The sequence below is a fragment of the Aspergillus homomorphus genome, assembly GCF_003184865.1.
Source record: "Aspergillus homomorphus CBS 101889 unplaced genomic scaffold BO97scaffold_6, whole genome shotgun sequence".
Lineage (NCBI taxonomy): Eukaryota > Fungi > Ascomycota > Eurotiomycetes > Eurotiales > Aspergillaceae > Aspergillus > Aspergillus homomorphus.
The window spans coordinates 681,292-700,122 of NW_020291892.1; the positions used below are offsets into that span (position 1 = coordinate 681,292).

Genomic DNA, 18,831 nt, shown 5'->3' on the forward strand with positions numbered 1-18,831 from the left:
CCGCGACCCACAATTCTGCAGCAGATCCCACGGTTTTCGACAAGGACCGAGGTACGTCTGACTTCTTCACGGCCATGTTCTGCAGACTTGGCGTCGAGATGCAGCGGAGACTAGGCCTCTAAGGGCGCATATCTAGCACTGGGCATTCTGCCAAAACACACTTTCCCTTTACGAATAGTCGTGGGGAACTATCGGAGCAGCAAACTCTATTGCAACCACAAATTCTAAGCTGCACAACCAATACGCCGGTCCGGTGGTGTGATCGCCATCATGCTGAGACACGACGCTCAAGACGGAAAATATCTCCACCGATGCCCTCGTCCTAACGGTTTCACTGCGCCCTAGACTACTCAGTAACTACCTCGGAGCCTATCGTTCCCGCACTTATATCCGCCCGTTATGTCCGGCCCCTTGGACTGGGCCATTTAATCAAGCTTTGATGGTTTGAAGATCGTCGCCCCCTTTTTCCGTGTATTCAATTGTAGATGTTGCCGGGGGTAATAAAGAATCCAGTGCTTGTTCAGCTGGCTTGAGGTACATTCTCGCGTGTATGCTTAAATTATAGTAAGTTCAATTAGAGTACTAGTAGTAAGCCCTAACGCAAGCCCGTGGCTTAGCACCAATTTAAGCCTCCCCGAGAGAACCGAGATCCCTCGCGGAACACCACTTCTGGCCGGTAACTTCGTCATCTCGCATCATACTAATAGTTGTAGCACGTGGCGCCAAAGTTTAATCGGTAAAAAAAGTACTCGAAATGCATCTCAGCTCGCAAAGCCAGGCAATCAACTGGCAGCCAACTGCATGCAAAAAGCAAAAAGCAAAAGTAATGACCAGACTGGGGCTCGATCCCAGGACCTTATCGGTGTTAACGATACGTGATAACCAACTACACCATCCGGCCAATTGATGAAAGATTTGCTTCTATATGTGCTCTATCATCCAGAACTTGACTGTGCTTCGTTCGATATCCCTGAATTAGGATAACTCAGGCAGTTAAATAGCACTCTACTTCAGGTCCACTCACCTATCGACTAGTAGGGTAATAGACACCTATCCTGCCCCAATTGCTTCTACTACCTCGGAAATCACCGCAGAAGAGCTATCTCAATCTGGTCCACTGCACACTCGCACTGCAGGGGCTGGTAGCATCGCGGATAGTTGCTCTGACCGCCTGGCAGACCGCCATGTCTGGCAGAACGCTCCCGACCTCGCGACGAAAATCACGGATATAAGCGGATATAACGGGTAACAGTCTGCGAAAACCAGATCAAAAAACTGTTCAATTTGGCGGTGGCAGAAAAAAGGGTGTAAAAGCGGCAACACCACTGTGCAGAATGCTGGGGTCTGCTACCTGGTTATGGATTGATGCTTATCAGAATCCTAGGCTAGATTTCTATAATCTTGTCTGAACATATGCTGATGAGCATTTTCCTTATGAGTCGTGGCTCGAGATCGTTGAGTTGGTGCGGGCGATAGCTCTGCTTCCAATCGCTAGGCGATGGTAGCGCATTAGGTGTAGACAGTATATTTCTCGAATGTCTTGCAGTTTAACGCTACTTGGTCTGGCTATGCCGCTGGGCTGGATCCCGGCAACAGAGATCTGGTTCTCGGCGGTCGCCTTTGGGTTCCTTATTTGGTTACTGCTAGAAGCGTCTGTATGTCAAGAGCAATCTCCTCGAGCACGTCTAGGAGTGTTTGAGCGGGTGTCCACCCGCTTCGTAATATGCTCATCTGACATGTGCATAGTTGTCCTCGCACGGTCATACCAACCGGTGCCGTATGCATCTGGGGTACTGTATAGCTCTCGTGTCGGGGTAGATAGTGTGCTGCCATGAGAGTCATACGTCTGGGTTTTGTGGGTTGCTGCACTCGGTGCATCACCAAATTATACTTGTTCGGGAGGGCTGGCGGAATATACATCCGCAATAGCAACAGTTAACAGAATATCCAATATATAGTACATTGGCTTTAATGTGTAAAGAGGAACTATAAGAGCACCTTGAGTGCTGTAGCATGGGCCTCATATGGTTTAAGGTGGTAGTTTGAAGGTGTTACTAATTAGAGATAATCATATTCCTCAGTGGTAAGGGGTTGTGGATGAGAAGGCGATGGTGGAAATGCATCTTTTTAGCTTCACAGTCATGTCCTGCTTTGTAATGGCAAAATTTGAACCTCTTATCACGAGCTGGCCGGATGGTGTAGTTGGTTATCACGTATCGTTAACACCGATAAGGTCCTGGGATCGAGCCCCAGTCTGGTCAACCTTTTTGATTCTTTTACCTCCGTGCAAGGATTATCCATACTTTTCTTGGTATAGTAATCAGGAGTTATCTATCTCAAATGAACAACAGAGATGCATTCAGCTGTCAGGACCCCATATATCGCCCAAGGCAACTCAAACGACCCCACACCCCTTGCCTGGCAACTACAACCACCCTCCGCCCTATCTGAGATCTGAGATCCCATCACCCAGCGTGAGCACACCTTCCTCAAACACTTTTCTTCCCCTCTCCACCCGAATAACGAGAAAAGACGACAGCCCCGCCATGTGCGGTAGCACTACGTAAACGCCACTGCAGCTCTAGCAGCTGAAACAGAGCAAGAGGCAGCCTACCGGGCTCCTTGGTATGAAGCTCGAGAACAACCTCCGAGCGAGAACCTCTGCAGGCCTGGTGATGGAGCACCTCAAGCGCACCAACGCTATTCGGCGCGCAAGTCGGGGCGACACGACCGAAGAACATTCTTGGAATGGAAGCCAGTAGAACCGGACCGTCAGCGTCCTACAATCTTGCCTGAACTCGAGCGGTCTCAGCGCGGAATCCAGCTTCAGCCATGCCTGACCCACCGACGGACACAGCAGGATCATATTGTCGCGCGTGTTTCGTTCTAGGAGCCGAGCACCGCCTGCCGCCAAATGCCACCCTTGGCCCGGCCCAGAACATCCCGATGGTGTCCCAGAGTGTACAGCGGGTTTTCTCACATGTATATGTCTTCAGCGAGAACGAGTAGACGGACGAGGGGCGGTTGAGTGAGCAGGACCCAGTAATGGGGCATAGCCTGTCTCGTTCCCTGCATTGCTTAGCATTAGATTCAGATCCGGGCGAAGGGCGATTTGGGGTGAGGGCGACAACGCGTACCGAACCCATCGTGCGGAGACTCATGCTTTGGATCGACAATTTTGTTGTGTATGACGGGCCCCTGCGATGAGAAAAAACGTTGCTCAAATGGAATCTCAGTCGTGAAACGTGTTTCGGCTTACTGACATGCTGCCAACGCGCATGCGGGCATCTTCGAAACACAAACAGGCAGGGAGTGGTATTTCCCCGGAGACTTCTGGCAGTCACGGAGCATTTGCTGTAGGACCTCAATATCGGCTAGGCAGAGCAGAACTCGTAAGCTGGGATCGACTGTCGTAGCCTAAAGTCGAGCTGAGCTGCATGGTGATCCCTGCCCACGGAGGGTCGTCCAACTTGGGCACCGGGTTGCTAGAAAAAGAGCCTCATCTCGCTGTCCTAGAGCTTGAGTCTGATGCAGACGACTGCACAGTTTTGACTGGGAGACTTATGTGAGCTGTTATATACTTCTATGGTGCAAGTGGGCGAATGAGGCACGTCAGACGAGTTGCTTGAGCGGATGCTTGGATCTCACTATGTGGGACGTGGACGTGGGGAAAGTGAGATCACAAAAGAGGTTGCTGCGCCGAGGCGATATGGGTGCTGGGGGGTATAGAAAGAGAAAGGTTTAGTGGGAGATAAGGTGATGCTTGAGGTGAGGTGCGTGATGAAGTGAAGTCGAGTTGAAATGGAATAGGAGCTGAGATGAAGCAGCTTGGCACATTAGCCTGGTCAGAACGTATCGCCATAACCAGAGGAGCATATCCCATTCCAGTCTATCGGAAGCAATAGGAAATTAAGTATCATAGCACTTAGAGATTTTTCGCCAATTGTCGTTCACAAGCAATTTCTAGTGAGAGGAATGATACTTTATCTACCTAGGATTGCTCTCTTGTCAAGCTGGAAGCTTTAGGGTGTAAGTTCAGGTGACAGTAATACTTGTTTGGGTGAGTTTCAAACTATAGCCTGCTCTCAACCAACCAAGGTCACATATTTGACTCGGAGTTTAGCTCTTGACCAGTTATATATGCTCTTCCACTGGGATCAATTGCTTGTTTCCCCATAATCCACGAATTCACCAAATTAAAAAGTATAGATTGATGATAGAACCGGGCAACGTCCTCTCATCCGTAGACAGCACACTTCCGTGCTCCTCTAGCTATACACTACGTCACTATGCCAAGCACAAGAGATTAGAGGTATTAGCCCAGCCCGGAGTAATATGCATGTGAGCCTTGGTGGCAAGCGACTCCATAGTAGAAAGATAGGTGCATGAGGATTTTGAAGTTCGCTCTTGGCCACCGCAAGAAGACTTGGGGGACACGGTGCATACGAAAAGCATGGAGGCCCGAATCTGGAGATGTCCTCTGATGCAGTGAAGCTGCGACGCTAGATCATAGGCAGCAGCCTGTTCAGTATACCGGCTGGCAGTATGAGCTCGCTACGCTCCGAATATGGAGCTAAGAAAGAGAATTTTATTATATAAGCGGCCGGATGGTGTAGTTGGTTATCACGTATCGTTAACACCGATAAGGTCCTGGGATCGAGCCCCAGTCTGGTCATTGCTTTTTGCAATTTACTGTTTTTCCCTGCTAAATATCTTGAAAATCATTCTAGTCACCAACACCTGAATGAAATGAAGACCATGCTCTTGTATGCCGACTTGCTCTGAATTTTATATGATAGCATGCCTGTAGAATCAACCCTCGGTTGACCTAGTTCCTTGTTCAAACAGGACATTCTCTTTACTTCTTCGAATTATCGAATGCCATGTGTGGTCATGGGATGAGCTGCTTGTATCATGACCCTCCATAGAAGTGAATAAAACCTCATTGAAACATCCAAGAATAATTTCAGAAATAGGGATAACAGTACTCCGTACACAGTTGGCATGTAGCAGGCCGAGATCACGAATACGAAGACGAAAATGAGCAATGATTCCTTTACAGGTATCGTAGGCCCAAGTGCAAGAATAAAACTCACTTCAAGAATCATTCTGAATGATTTCAACTCGCATGCTCCCGAATGCATGTCACCATTCTCCCCAAGATAGCAACAAGCCCCTTCCACTGTACCACTATTCTTCTATCTCCATCTTGGCGTCATAGTTAAAAAGGAATCTTAGTTCTCGTCCTCCGCGAGTTCTCTACTAATCAACCTTTTCATATTCCCTGTCGCAAGACATTTGTCTCAACATCAACACTGAGGCTCTTCTCTTATTCAATGGTGAGTCGCGCCCTGAATATTGGTGAGGCTAGGGAAAATACTATTACACAGGTGCTGATATCTTTTTCATGTATGCTACCACTTTTCCCACCAAGACAAGCTTTCTTGAAGAACCTCCACAAATCTGGCTCAACCTTGCCTTCCCCTCACCTCTTTCCAAGGTCCTTCCCTTCATATATCGAATGCGATCAAGCGAAAAACACAGTCTGAGATTGATGGCTATACTCATCGCAGCCCACTAGAGTCGAATTCAGACGTACGACTTCCTCCAAGTGCCAGAGTTGATGGCCCATGCCCCGTCCCGAATTTCGACGATTGGCATAGAGGCTCACATTTGTCGATCGAACAAATTTCATGGAGAAGAAAACGAAGCCGGTCATTCCTTCTTTACTCATAGACTTCTTAACAACACCGAAAGGTCTCCCAAGAAGTGAGTTACCCATAGTCCCATAGAATACAATACCATGATGACCAGTCTCAGGATCATCCAAAACAATGCCGTTGCTCCGTGAGACCAACCGAGCCGAGTCAGAAGTTTACATTCTCCTGATCGGTGCCCTCTGCCTCAAAGCGTTCTGAGTATTGAGAGGCCTCATCACAGAAAAGATGCTCAATAGTACCGGAGGGTGATAATATTTCGGCGGCATAGATTCTCCTAGTGTTTGGCTAGATGTACACATTGATTCCCAGCACGGTATACGCCATCAGTCGACCTCACCAATGAACAAGCAGCGTATCGTTCAAAGGAATTAGCAGAGCTCGCTAATGTTCAATTACAAAGGATCGTGGCCGCGCACAATGCTACGGCTCAGATTGTGCACCGTACCAAACCTGGTTTACCAGATCACTGCCAATGATGATTTTCCAAGCAACAGAAACACGCTTGCAGTTTGGTTCAGTGAAGTACAGCCTTAGCCGTTGATATTGGCTGTTAAAGCCAAAAATCTAGCCAAGATAGCACAGTTGGCCGGATGGTGTAGTTGGTTATCACGTATCGTTAACACCGATAAGGTCCTGGGATCGAGCCCCAGTCTGGTCATATTTTTTGCCACTGATAGCTTCTCTTCGTTGTTATTTTGCTTGACAGACATGATTTTAGTGACTACATGATGTTCTTCGCCATTCTCAGGCGACACGGGTTCTTTTCTTGAGAATGGGGTGTTTTGCTGGAATTGTGCGTGTCTTCGCACGATGTGTGCTACGGCGGATGCAGGATTCGAATTGCTAGCACGAATGCCGTAGATTGACTGAATGTGAACGGCTCTATTGGGTCACGAGCAACTATGACTGTGTATATGATTTATCTTTGCAACCTCTTGTGGCGTTGACCATTATGTGTGGACCACAAAGATTAAGAAAAGACGGCCTCACTTCGATGATCAATCGATCCCAGAATCCACCATGCTGCCAGCCTGTTCACTCTCCTAGCCTGTTCTTAGCCGACGATGCTTGTACTTCATGCGACTTGGATCTTCAACCTGACAAATATGCCAACTCGATCAAGCTATGCAAATTGCCGTCCCCGCCAATAATTGAGCAGTACTTTCAACCGCTCGAGCAGGCTGTACATCGTCCAGTCTGCAGGCCTAAGGCCCTTCAGCCTGGCCGTCATAACTAAGATCCCCAATTCTCGAGTGATTTACTGATAGCATGGCCCCTAAGCTAAGATTCGTAGCTGGGTGTTGGTGGCGGAACATACCATTTCCGGGTACAGCCCTATTGAACCGACAAGACAAGAACCTTGCACCCGGCCCCCAGCCCCAAGGACACATTACAAACAAATGACGAACCAAAGGTTACAACACCTTTTGCACAACCGACAGAACTATGCAAGCCTAGGGTAGTACCTAAACAGAACACGATTGTTCGGTCTTTATCGGGACAAAAAAGAAAAAGATATGACCAGACTGGGGCTCGATCCCAGGACCTTATCGGTGTTAACGATACGTGATAACCAACTACACCATCCGGCCAATCGATGAGACTATTTCTCTTTATATGCCTTCAGAAGATTGCTGCAGCCTCATACCAAGATACCATCAGGGCGCCGTCTGGGAATCGATAACACTCTATGGTATACCAATCGATATCTTGCGCAACCTCATTAAAATCAAAACCACCAGACACCCGAGCAACCAACCACTATCCTCCCATCGGCCTGGTAATAATAACGAAGGCAAACCAGAGTCCTCAATCCTCCTCGCCATCGACTATCGTAACCGCGACACCATCCTACCGACGTTAGCATCAGCATCAGTGCTATTCCACGAACATCAAACCCCCAACCCAAGATCAACGAAAGAATAGAAAGAGAAAAAGAAATAGAAACATACCCTCCCAAAAGCCGTCTCAAACTCGCGGACAGCAGTCCGATAAACCAACCCAGGCCTCGGCCTCAACCCTGCCAACTCCCTCTCCTTCTGTCGCACCCACACCCTCTTCTCCTCACAACTCGCGCGCACCCACTCCAAATACTCCGGCGCCCCAGGATACACAACATTGTCCGCAACCACCACCGAAGTCCCAGGCACCAGGACCCCAAGATCCTCAAGCAACCACAAATCCGGCCGATACAGCTCCTGCCAATGATCCAGAAACAAGAACTCGACCGCGCGGAGCTCACCACGATCCACCAACTCCCTCAGCGATGTGGCCGCCGAGCCGACGATGACGCGGACCACGTCGCGCAGGCCCGCGAGTTCGAGCAGCTGGTTCGCCACGGCCGCCATCTCGGGGTTCTGTTCTAGGCTGAGGTAGCGTCCGTCTGGGTGGATGCGGCGCAGCGTGTCGCCGAAGAGCATCGCCGAGTAGCCTACGTACCCGCCTAGTTCGATTATCGTGTGCGGTTTGTGCGCGATGATGAGGTCGCGGATGTAGTTGCCTTTTGGGATCCCGATGTTCATGAGTGGTTGTTGCGTTGCGCTGTAGGTGTCTATTGCTTTGAGGATTTCCTTGGGGTTGTCCTTGAGGTTGGGGAGGGTGGGGAGGGAGTAGATGTAGTGGAGTAGGTCTTGTTCGCGGCCGTCCTGTTTTATTGGGAGGTTTTAGTGGGTATTACTTTCTCAGGGGATGGGGGTGAGGTGTTGTAAGGGTGGATGGGTCGGGGCCAGCGTACCAGGGCGTGGGATAGCGGGGGAGGGGCGTGTGGTTTAGGCATCGTGGTTGTTGTGTTGTTAATCGTGATGGTTGGTATGAAGTTATCAGCAGAAGTGGTTGAGCAGAAAAGATGAGAAAAGATGAAGCTTAGAGATTGGTGTCTGGTTCCTGAGTTCGTGGGCCCTGCGCTCCTTTGTACTACCCAGGCTGCTGTCGGCGTTCGGCCAAGATGAGGGGTATATTCCTTCTTTGTCTTGTCTCCGAGTAGACGCTCGGGATCGACACCAATGACGTAGCTGTGAGAAATCAAGAGACTTGGTTGTCACAGATATTATCCTTGGATCTGTAGGTGTCAAACGTTAAGCATAAATGCACGGAGATAAAGAGCAGGCCGGCTCGGATCCGAGGGGCTCGGAGTCCGGAGCACCCGGGGTAAGGATCGGGACTGCCGATCGGGCCCGCTGTGGGCATAACACTACACCATGGGGTCTACCTTACTCTATGTATCGTTCAAGGTGTTAGACACAATCTCATTCCGCATTATCATCTTACAACAAAACAACCACCTTTTGAGCCGAGATGCCACCCCTCCCATACAGATCCACCGCCGCCTGCACACTCTCCAGCCCCTCACCCACAACCAAGGGCCGCGGAGCCGGCACAAAGGAGCCCGCCTCCAACGCCTTAGGCAGGTAATCCTCATAGATTGCCTTGCCAACGGGATTATCCTTAATCGACAGCCCAAAGACACTCTTAACCGTCACGCCATCCGGCGGCGTAGGGAAGTTCTCCCTTACAGTCACCACAAACTTCCTCTCCACCGCAGGAACCCTCCGCACGACATCCACACAGAAAGCAGTAGCTGAGAAATTGATACAATCCATCACACCCACCAGCGGCGCAGGCCCCCCGTCCTGAAAATATCGAACAATATTCTCAATCACAGTCGGACAATTATAATCAAACACCTCCGTCGCGCCAAGCTGCCGCACATACTCAAAGTTCTTCGCCGACGCCGTGGTAACCACCTCATATCCCGCCGCAACAGCAAGCTGAATCGCATTACAGCCAACACTACTGGCACCGCCCCAGATAAGGAGCGACTGCGCTCTGGGCGCCGTCCGCGGCTCGGTCGGGTACGGGAGGCCCAGGAAGTCGGGTTGGAAGAGACCCGCTGCGGCGGTTGATAGACCCAGTGGGATCACGGCTGCGGCTGCGTAGGCCATGCTGTCGGGGATCTCGGTGGCCATGTTGGTTTGTAGGACGGTATGGGTTTGGAAGGCGTTGTGTTGGGCTTGCTTGGTGCTCATTCCCACGGCGTGGCCGAGGACCCGCGCGCCGGGTGCGAAGCGCGTTACGTTTGCGCCTACGGCCTGTACTTCGCCGGCCACGTCTTGACCAAGGATTGTGGGGTAGTCGAGTGGGTACCAAGCTTGGGTTTGCAGGGCGTGGTCGACTGGGTTGATTGCGACCGCGTGGTTGCGGATGAGGATCTCGTTGTCTTGTGGTTGCCACTGTGGCGTTTCTTTGAGCTCGAATGGGTGCGCTCTGGCCAAGGGGAGCCAGGCGGCGAGGCTGCTCTTGCTAGACATTGTGGATGGTGGTGTGGTGTTTTTGGGCGTTTTAGTGTTGTGGGATAGTGTAGAAGAGCTCTTAAGAGTAGATTTGTCCGGTGGATGGTGGGGCGTAAGAATACTCAGTGAGACCTTCCGATGGTCCATTTATATACCTTTCGATGCACCATCAGTATGTACTCGCACCCATGACGTTATCGCGATATCCCTGCCGGAAATAAAATCGATGTCCGAGTGCAAGCAGGAGTCCGCAAGTAAATCCGGACATGACATCCATCATCCATGCAATTGCAGTGGAATGTTGAGGATCTTCCGTCTCCACCAAAGTACGGGTCCCGCTACGGGGCCGCAGCAAGCTAGCCTCGTTGGGCCTAGCGTGACGGGCGGTATTTTCGGTCTTAACGGGTCCAGCGGCAATCTGTATCCCTCTCAGTCCCGTATCTCCTTGGATTCATCCATTCATGTTAGCCCATGTATCCAAGTTGAGGAGTTGGTGAGGATGAAAGCGATCAATATCAAGCCATATCTGGCAAGATGACAAATTCTTAGCAGAGCGCATTTTGTGTGGCGCAAGAGAAGGCTCACCAAGTTAAAAGAAAAGCTCAGAACACACCGCAAGGGGCAGTCCAAAGGAAAACTAAACTACAGAAGACTCAGAATAAGCGCAAGAGAAAAGCACAAAATGGAACTAGGAGAAGTAAGAAAGGCCAAGGTTGAGTCGCGGAGGAAATCACGAAAGAAACGCAGAGCACAAAAAAAGGCCAGTCCAAGGCGCAAAGCAAAGCAGAAAAGGGATCCAACACGGGAAAGATTATTCCATACTTGTTTTAGATACCGGATCTATTTGGAGTATAAACCTGCTCGGTATAATCCATGCCCCAAAAGCCTTCTCATGGTCTACGTATATTCCATGATATCGGACGATTTCAAAGAGCATATTATGAGAAGAACAACAGGTTTATTGTCCTTGGTTACATGAGAATTGCTAATCTGGTTTTCGTGGGAAGGAACCGATGCGTGAAACGGCTGGAAGATTGCGCTTGAGGAAAAAGAAGAGAAGCTGCCATTGAAGGAACCATTTTATGGCGACTGAGGAAGACCGTGGGTTGAAGACAAGTATTATCAATATCAATACAACCTCATTCACAATGGGCCAAGGGAAAGTGGAGTCATGATCGTACATCCGCTTAGAGTACTTCAGCCGAGCGATCACTAGTTAACTAAGCGTCGGATAACACAAGCTGTCAAGAACTTCGGCCATGAGAAAGGATTTATTCTAACTTGTTGATCCTGTCTACACAAATCCGCCCCCCGGAAAGCCAAATCGCTCATGTGGAGCCCCTGTGGGAATTTGACTTGGCTTTGTCTCAAGGCCCTTACTCGCATATCTGTCTACTGTTGCAAGACAGAGTTCAATAGCGAAGTCAGGCACTGTTTTCAAGAGCTCGAAGTCGATCGCCGGAGGAAATCCTTCTCGAAGGCTAGGCAAGTTATTGACCACGACGTCTACCGCCAATTTCCTCAATTCCTGGTAGTTGGCTCTAGGCGAATATAACTCTTTAATCACCTCCGCAATTAAGTCCCTCTCGGAGCAGTCCTTGAAAGATGCACGAAACTCGCTTTTTGCTTTAGCTTTCAAAGCGTTGATCATAAAGTAGTCCGCTTCGCCGAACATACGGGCGTGGAAGTAGGATGGGTGACAATCAGCGGCAGCATCCATGACGCTCCCTTGACCGCTGGGACTCTCCTCATTCACGGAATCTTGTGCGATATTGTCTAGGCTCTTGGTGTCTTCGTTGGTGCCCTCTCCTGATTCGGACACAACCTCGGTTGCGGCGTGTTCTCCTGCATGCTCTGTCTCGATTTCCGGCCGTCTACTGCTATCGACCGGTGGGTATCGAGCTTGCGGGGAAATGTATCCGATAGTGTAACTATCCTTGTATAGAAACTCCAGCACCTTCTCAACAAGAACTGGGTCTGTGTTGTCTAGGTGAATTGGGTCTTTAGCCTCCTGTATATCAATGCGCATGTCAGACCTCTTTAGGACTTTTGAAGGCCGGCTTCTTGTACCTTGAAATCTCCAAAGCAGGCCTTTCTGAAATACTCTGATCTGCAACAAACGAGGGCCCTATGAGCTGGGAAGGTTTTACCCTGGCAGACAATCACTAAGTCACTGTACTCCGAGTTGAGATAAAGGCTGAAACTAGGTTAGTTACGTTGAAAGGCTCTCACTCGGACTGTACGGCACGCTTCTTACCTTGATACAAGATCTACAATAGTCCCTTGTCCGTCCCTATCTGGCATGTCAGAAGCGGGAAGAGGAGGCTGCTCAACCTTCGGCATGGATAATCGCGGAGTTCTGCGAGCCTTTATTTTCTTTCCCATGGCCGAGAAGGCTATTGGATGTGTATTGAAGATAACCTTTATCTATCGCTTGAGAAGTGAGAAGATGTGACTTAAATGGGCCCCCAGCTGCCTAAGAACACGCTTCATTTCAGGCTGCAACATGGATCATATCAGAAGGCGCCAGCTCAGTCTGGACCTAGATCCCTGCTCGTTGCGGGGAAACCGAGCTGTGGTTGGACGAGCTGCTAGGCCAATTTTTCAAAATTAGTAGCCAAGGCCGCGGCTACAGCGCGCCAGTCACCGATGCCAGAGCCATTGCGGCCAGCGGAACCCTGGTTGGAAGGATTTGGGCACTGTACCTTACCTTACTTAGGTTTGCTCGTGGAAGGTTTAGTGACGTGCCACACTGGAGTTGCTTCGATAGTGCGACCGATAGTCGTTGTAGGAAGCAAGCTCTTTATAAGATATTACCAACCTTAAAGATTTACTAGAAGATTATTATATCTATTAAGTGCTGAATTTTCCATGGGTGGCCATGCGCTCTGAGAAAACATGTCTATTGGTCTATGGTGGTATCTTCTAGTCCAGTCTATGCTATCTATCGATCTATCTATTTTGGAACCACAAAAGTATAGCAAGATGAGTGCTCAACAACGAAGAAACAAAAAAGGGCTCAACACCAACGCTTTCCAGGGGTGGTGACTGAGATGCTGTTATGGGATGGAATGTATGTGCCCTGAAAGACACAAGGAACACAAGAAAGCGAAAAGAGGATGAATAGGTCTATATACAGTCCATCAAGACAGAAGTGTCGTCTTGGGCGGGGAGCTAACGACAGTCACAGACGTGGAATCAGGCCCATTGACTGAACGGTACAGCAACCCATTCAGGCAAACCTCTGGATTTCAGAGGGCATACGCTCAGAAGAAGAAAGCAGCAAAGCACCTATTCCGCCTTCTTCGACGCCTTAGTCCGCAACTTCATCAACGCGAACACGAGCGCATATCCGCTGATAGCAAAGATCACACAGATGGCCGCATCGCGCCACCCGTAGTAATAGTGGTTGATGTTCAGGGTGGTCAGGAAATCGCTGCCGTCCTGATACTCGCACACCCTGCAATCGGTGGTGGCATCCGGGTTGGTCAGGTTCACGCGCCAGCCCTTGCCGTTCATGTAGTCGGCCAGATACTCGCCGCAGGTACCGTTGACGGGGTCGAAGATGGCGAACTCGCCCTCGTTACAGGTCACCTTGGCGCCCCAGATGCCGAACACCAACATGCCGGAGGTGACGTAGTTGAACGGGTTGAGGTAGTACATCCAGTAGCGCCAGAAGACGCTGAGCTGGGTGTAGGGCACGAAGACGCCGCACATCAGCACCAAGAAGCTGATGATGAGGGGGTTGACCAGGGCGGCGAAGGTCGGGTTGGGGGCGTATGCGGCGACGAACTGGCCGATGCCCGTGTAGATGAACTCGTAGATCAGCATGATGAAAAAGGTGGCGCCTGCACGGTTCGACTCGGTTGGTAGTCTGGTTTGGTAGTACCAGCAGACGAAGTAGAGGACAGCGCAGATGCAAAGGTACGGGAATTCGGAGACGATCAGCCCCGTCACGAAGGCGACCCAGCTGTACATCTTGGATTTTTTCTCACGCGCGTCATAGATGTCACGGCGCTGGATAAAGAGCGGTTGGAGCTGGTTAATCACACCGGGGGCCACAAAGACGAAGTTGAAGATAGTGAAGAGTTTCAAGTTCAGAGCAGAGACGCTGGGGCCTACGTGCCAGAAGGAGAAGCCGTTCAGGAGGGCGGAGATAATGTGCAGTGAGAATTTGTTGTTGACGTAGTTGGTGTTGCGGAATAGGGCCACATTCATGCGATGGGTCACGATCTTGATTTGATCCCACAGCGGCATCGAGAACTCGTATCCGTCGTCGTGCGTGCCCGGCGGTTTGGCCGCCGCGTCGGTGATGAGATGGTCCAGCTCGGATATCATGTGCTCGTGTTCAGGCGAGTCCAGCCAGACCTGGTGCCAGTCCTTGTCTTTGACCTCCTCAATGCCCCCGGTAACCACGTCGATCATGAACTCCGCCGGGTTCGCCTCGACGGGGCACTGAGCGCCATATTTGCCAAAATACTGCTTGATCGTGGCTCCGTTGTCGCCAATATCGCCGAAATACACGGTCTTACCGCCGCGAGCAAGCAGAAGCAATGTGTCGAACTGCGCAAAAAGCTGGGCAGAAGGCTGGTGAATCGTGACGAGAACTGCTTGGCCGACGTCCGCCAACTTGCGCAGAAATCGGACCGTATTATATGCAGACTGCCCGTCAAGACCCGAGGTAGGCTCGTCAAGGAAGATCAAGATACTGGGCTTTGACACCAACTCGACTCCAATAGTCACCCGCTTTCTCTGTTCAACACTGAGGCCGTTTCCAACAGTACCGATCAGTGTATCCGCGAGGTCGTGGAGTTCCAGTAAGTCAATGATTGTCTCGACATACTTGAGTTTCTCTTCTCTCGGTGTATCGCGCGACTGGCGCAGGAGAGCGGAGAATTCAAGGGCTTCGCGCACCGTTGCGTAGGGCTCGTGAACATCCAACTGCTCGCAGTAGCCTGCCATGCGCTGAAACGAGACAGGCAGCTCGCGACCGTCAACCATGATGGAACCCTTGATTGTGCCTTCAGTTTTTCGCTGGGCGAGCACATCAAGCAAAGTCGTTTTGCCTGCTCCCGACGAGCCCATCAAAGCACCGAGCATGCCGGGTTTGACCCATCCATGAATGTTGTCCAAGAGCACTCGCTCCCCGGTGGGCGTGTTTACCGTATAGGTCAGGTTTTTCCATGTGAATATAGAGGTGTTCCGATTCAGGTTTCCCTCATCAACAGAGTCCAAAGCATCGCCAGATCCCTTGTCGCGAGCGGGATCCTTTTCCCGCTGCCCTTCTTCGTCCCGATGAGCGCGTTGAGCCTTGAGCTTCTCCCGGGGAATAAGAAGCGATGAGCCCGAACCAGCACCAGCGTTCCAATAACAAGTGCAGATAATAGTCATGACGGCAAAGAAAGCCCAAAAGGCCCAGAGAATGCCATAGTTGCGCCACATCTGCGAATGCTTGTAGTGCAGCGAAGAGAGATACTGGTCGCCAGTCACGTAGTCAGCCCCCCGGAGAGCACCACCAACACCGGTACAAGCCTTGTTGGCAGCATCAACATCCTCGTAACCCGGACCGTTAGGCACAAGGTTGTTGCCCACGCACGGAATGATCTGATCGTGAAACTCATTGGACAAAGCCGCTTGGAAGGCATAGGCAAATGGATTAGTGTAGTACAATTCCAGGAACCAGTTCTTGATGTGTGGCTTCGGAATCATGTAACCGGCGTACATGACGATTCCTTTCACGGCCGTTCCTGAGATCTTGGAGGCAGCTTCGAACGTGTTGAACCCAGCACCAATGCTGCGAAAGAGCGCCGTCACACAAAGGGTGGTCGTGAAGAGGATTGCCCAGAACGTGAAGAATGCTGCTGCGGTATGCTTCAAACCGACCATCCAATAGAGAATCACGGAGAAGAGACTGCATTGGACGAGTAACACGGGTAAATCGGCCGTGATCTGGGCAAGACAGAAAGCGGCAGGATGGTACATCGCAAATGACTTATGTTTCACCAAGACAGGGCGGCCTTTGAAGGATTCAGTGACTTCTGACATGGCGACGATGCAATTGTAGAGAAGAGCGAAGAAGACGGCACCGCCTTTAGTGAAAAGACCGGCAGTCGTTTGCGGGGAATTGTAGAAGCAAGAACCGGCGATCAGAGCCATAATGATCGACAGAATCTGTTTGATCAAGAAGGTCGACTTTTCTCCCCAGAGAATCTGGTATTGACGAACCGTGCAAGCAATGAGCTGGTCCCAGAAGCTGGTCGTGAGAGCGCTTTTCTTGGGGATGCGCTTGGACTTCTCCAATGCCACAGACTCCTTAAAATCTTGTGTTCGCTGATGTGCGATTCCGGACGACGGATAGTCATACTCCTTGATCATCTGCTGATACAGTGAGGATTGACGATACTCAGCCAAGATGGCATCCGCGTTTCGTGGGAAGCGATTGTCAAAGCCAGGTTTGATCTTTCGTTCGGTAGGGACAGTCACTCCCGTTAGGTAGTCACCTGGATGACTGTCAGTTCACTGAAATACACATCACCAATGACAAAAAAAGTGTCTACCTACCAATATTCGCACCGTCAGAGTAAACAAAGCCGAGTGCCTCCATGAAAGGCTTGGCCGAGGCAGCGGGGCCATAGTATATCTGCTTCCCCTCATCCAGCACGAGGACTTTATCGAAGAGGTTGTAGATTCCATTTCCTGCCTGGTACAAAGTCACGATAGTCGAGAGGCCGAGAATGTTGGTCATTGACCGTAGCGCCTTGGCCCATTCCAAGGCTGTACTGGCGTCGAGACCACGTGTACTGTTATCCCAGGTGAACACAGACCCATTGGTGGCCATGCATTCGATGATTGACACTCGCTTCCTCTCTCCTCCAGAAACTCCACGAACGAACTCGTTGCCGACCTTCGTATCTTCCGTGTGGGCGATCTTCATAGCTTCCATCAGGAATTGCTTGGTGTCTGCAATGTAGTTCTCCGCAGGAAGGTTGGCAGGGACCTTGAGCTTGGTCGCAAAGTCCATGGTCTGCCCGACAGTCAATCGAGGGTAAAAGAGCTCTTCTTCGGTGTTCATCACGATCTGTCCCCGGTATTGGGCTGCCTCTTGCGGGTTCATATCTCCAAAGAAAACATCACCGTGCACAGAGCGGTATCCCTCCCGTCGATTGGACAACATCTTGAGAAGTGTTGTGCACCCTGAACCTGGCCGGCCCAAGACAAGCAGCATCTCACCGGGTTTTACGCAGCCATGACTATCCTGAAGGATAGATTTGAGGGGCGGTTTCCGAAGATAGTCTCTGACCAATTGAGGGATGTTGTACTGCGTGACCAGGTTCTCCTTGACTGCCGCCTCAGCAGCCACCACCTCCACAGTCAGGTTCTGCCATGTCACGCCCAACTCGCGTCGTTTGTATCCTGCTGCTTCGGCACGTTTCTGGTTTTGCATGACCCGGTCGGACATGCTCCATTCTGTATCGATGCGAGGGCCAGGGGCTACATGAAGGTCGTTGGGGACGGCGAGGGTTTCGGCACTGTGAGCTTCGCGGACGTTGATCTTGGGGATGCGCAGGTGTGTCTTTTTCTCGGATAGGTGGGCTTCGTCCTCAGAATGATCGCCATATTCCGTAGGGGCTGTCGAAGCCGATGGCTCCTCATGGAAGAGATCCATGTCGGTAGGTTCTTGTGTTGTATCAAACTTAGTGAGTGGAGATTGGTCTGAGCATATAAAAAAAAAGGCGAGACTGATAAAAATGATCAATAAGATCTAAAGTTGTATTGAGGTACGACCCCTCGAGAAGATGGGACTGAGTACGTATATGTACGAGCGCACGGATACGCGGAATGGAATCTTGACAAGCGGTCGAACCGACTCTGCCGGTGGAAAATTGCGGTACTATGAAAGGTAGAGAGCCTGTACCTGAAACCTCCATCATTGCCGAGAGTCAAACGCTCGGACAACGTCAGCGAGCCGAACTCCCGCTTGACTCAAATGAAAAGAGCAAGCGATGAAGCAGCTCATGCAGAAAAGGCCATGCATATCCCCAGAAAACAGCGCATAGCACATTATATTGTACTCTCTTGCGAGTTTAAACCTCTTCCCCTGGGCTTAGGCAGTGTTCTGGATGTCAGTGCCGTCTGGCCCGGTAGTGCTCACCAACATCGTGCAATACGTACAGTTGACTAACCTCCACAGACAATCAACTTATCTCCTTTCTTATAGTCTACTATATTACAAATAAAATGAGGCTCAACCCATCGAAGGCCCATTTCTGGTGCACTTGTCGAATCCTTCGTAAGGAATTGAGGTTCAGGGCAGGTCCTGGCACGTGGACCTTCTAGAATATTACCAGATCAGGCAATATCCTACGCGAACCAATCGAAAACGGCAAGAATGACTCAGATAAGGAGACGAACCCGATAAGGGATGATGTCCCGATGGGAAGATTGAGAGACGATCCCGATCTACCCGGCCTGGACCCAATCCATCGGGTTGCCATTCGGGATGTGCCACTCTAGTGTAGCGTTTTGCCTGGATAACCCCTGTATGCTGTCTTCAAAACCATGTCGCAACTTCAAAACCATTGCCGCGGTTCCTCGGCTTCCTTGCTCAGCATGATCTGGCAGATCTCGGCTGAATGATCTTTGGTAGCTCTCAGCTTGTCCACCATGATCATCCCGCCTGCCGAGTACATATTTATTCAGGCGTTCCTTCGTAGCAATCACTATTCCAACTTCCTGTGTCACTCATTTGAGTACTCTTACGTTTTGCATACTCAATGACACTGCCATCCTATAACGAGAAATCCTTCTTCAAGATTCAAATA

At 50.5% G+C, this 18,831-nt stretch overlaps 4 protein-coding genes and 5 non-coding genes across 9 annotated transcripts; 3 read left to right on the forward strand and 6 right to left on the reverse strand.

Annotated features, from left to right (window-relative positions):
* Window positions 1-827: 827 nt before the first annotated feature.
* Window positions 828-901, reverse strand: BO97DRAFT_t74. Its single transcript has one exon. It is a non-coding gene; the product is annotated as a tRNA-Val (tRNA).
* Window positions 902-2,187: 1,286 nt separating this feature from the next.
* Window positions 2,188-2,261, forward strand: BO97DRAFT_t69. Its single transcript has one exon. It is a non-coding gene; the product is annotated as a tRNA-Val (tRNA).
* Window positions 2,262-4,601: 2,340 nt separating this feature from the next.
* Window positions 4,602-4,675, forward strand: BO97DRAFT_t70. Its single transcript has one exon. It is a non-coding gene; the product is annotated as a tRNA-Val (tRNA).
* A 1,629-nt stretch (window positions 4,676-6,304) lies between these two features.
* Window positions 6,305-6,378, forward strand: BO97DRAFT_t71. The gene has a single exon. It is a non-coding gene; the product is annotated as a tRNA-Val (tRNA).
* Window positions 6,379-7,238: 860 nt separating this feature from the next.
* BO97DRAFT_t73 lies at window positions 7,239-7,312 on the reverse strand. Its single transcript has one exon. It is a non-coding gene; the product is annotated as a tRNA-Val (tRNA).
* A 217-nt stretch (window positions 7,313-7,529) lies between these two features.
* Window positions 7,530-8,496, reverse strand: BO97DRAFT_421973 (O-methyltransferase; the record flags this gene model as incomplete). The annotated part of the gene is made up of 3 exons (XM_025696750.1): window positions 7,530-7,571; window positions 7,673-8,365; window positions 8,455-8,496. 3 exons carry the CDS (start codon window positions 8,494-8,496, stop codon window positions 7,530-7,532), a joined length of 777 nt encoding a protein of 258 aa, XP_025554336.1.
* A 487-nt stretch (window positions 8,497-8,983) lies between these two features.
* BO97DRAFT_432373 (zinc-binding alcohol dehydrogenase family protein) lies at window positions 8,984-10,027 on the reverse strand (the record flags this gene model as incomplete). The annotated part of the gene is made up of 1 exon (XM_025697532.1): window positions 8,984-10,027. One exon carries the CDS (start codon window positions 10,025-10,027, stop codon window positions 8,984-8,986), a length of 1,044 nt encoding a protein of 347 aa, XP_025554337.1.
* Window positions 10,028-11,303: 1,276 nt separating this feature from the next.
* On the reverse strand, window positions 11,304-12,406 carry BO97DRAFT_385455 (BTB/POZ domain-containing protein; the record flags this gene model as incomplete). The annotated part of the gene is made up of 3 exons (XM_025693476.1): window positions 12,267-12,406; window positions 12,080-12,206; window positions 11,304-12,020 (listed from the first exon to the last, which is right to left on the reverse strand). Exons 1-3 carry the CDS (start codon window positions 12,392-12,394, stop codon window positions 11,304-11,306), a joined length of 972 nt encoding a protein of 323 aa, XP_025554338.1. The 5' UTR covers window positions 12,395-12,406.
* Window positions 12,407-13,242: 836 nt separating this feature from the next.
* BO97DRAFT_463034 (pleiotropic drug resistance protein, ABC superfamily) lies at window positions 13,243-17,678 on the reverse strand (the record flags this gene model as incomplete). Its single annotated transcript, XM_025699441.1, has 2 exons — window positions 13,243-16,509; window positions 16,571-17,678. The coding sequence occupies 2 exons, from the start codon at window positions 17,673-17,675 to the stop codon at window positions 13,301-13,303; spliced, it is 4,314 nt and encodes a 1,437-aa protein (XP_025554339.1). The 3' UTR covers window positions 13,243-13,300.
* Between the last annotated feature and the right edge of the window lie 1,153 nt (window positions 17,679-18,831).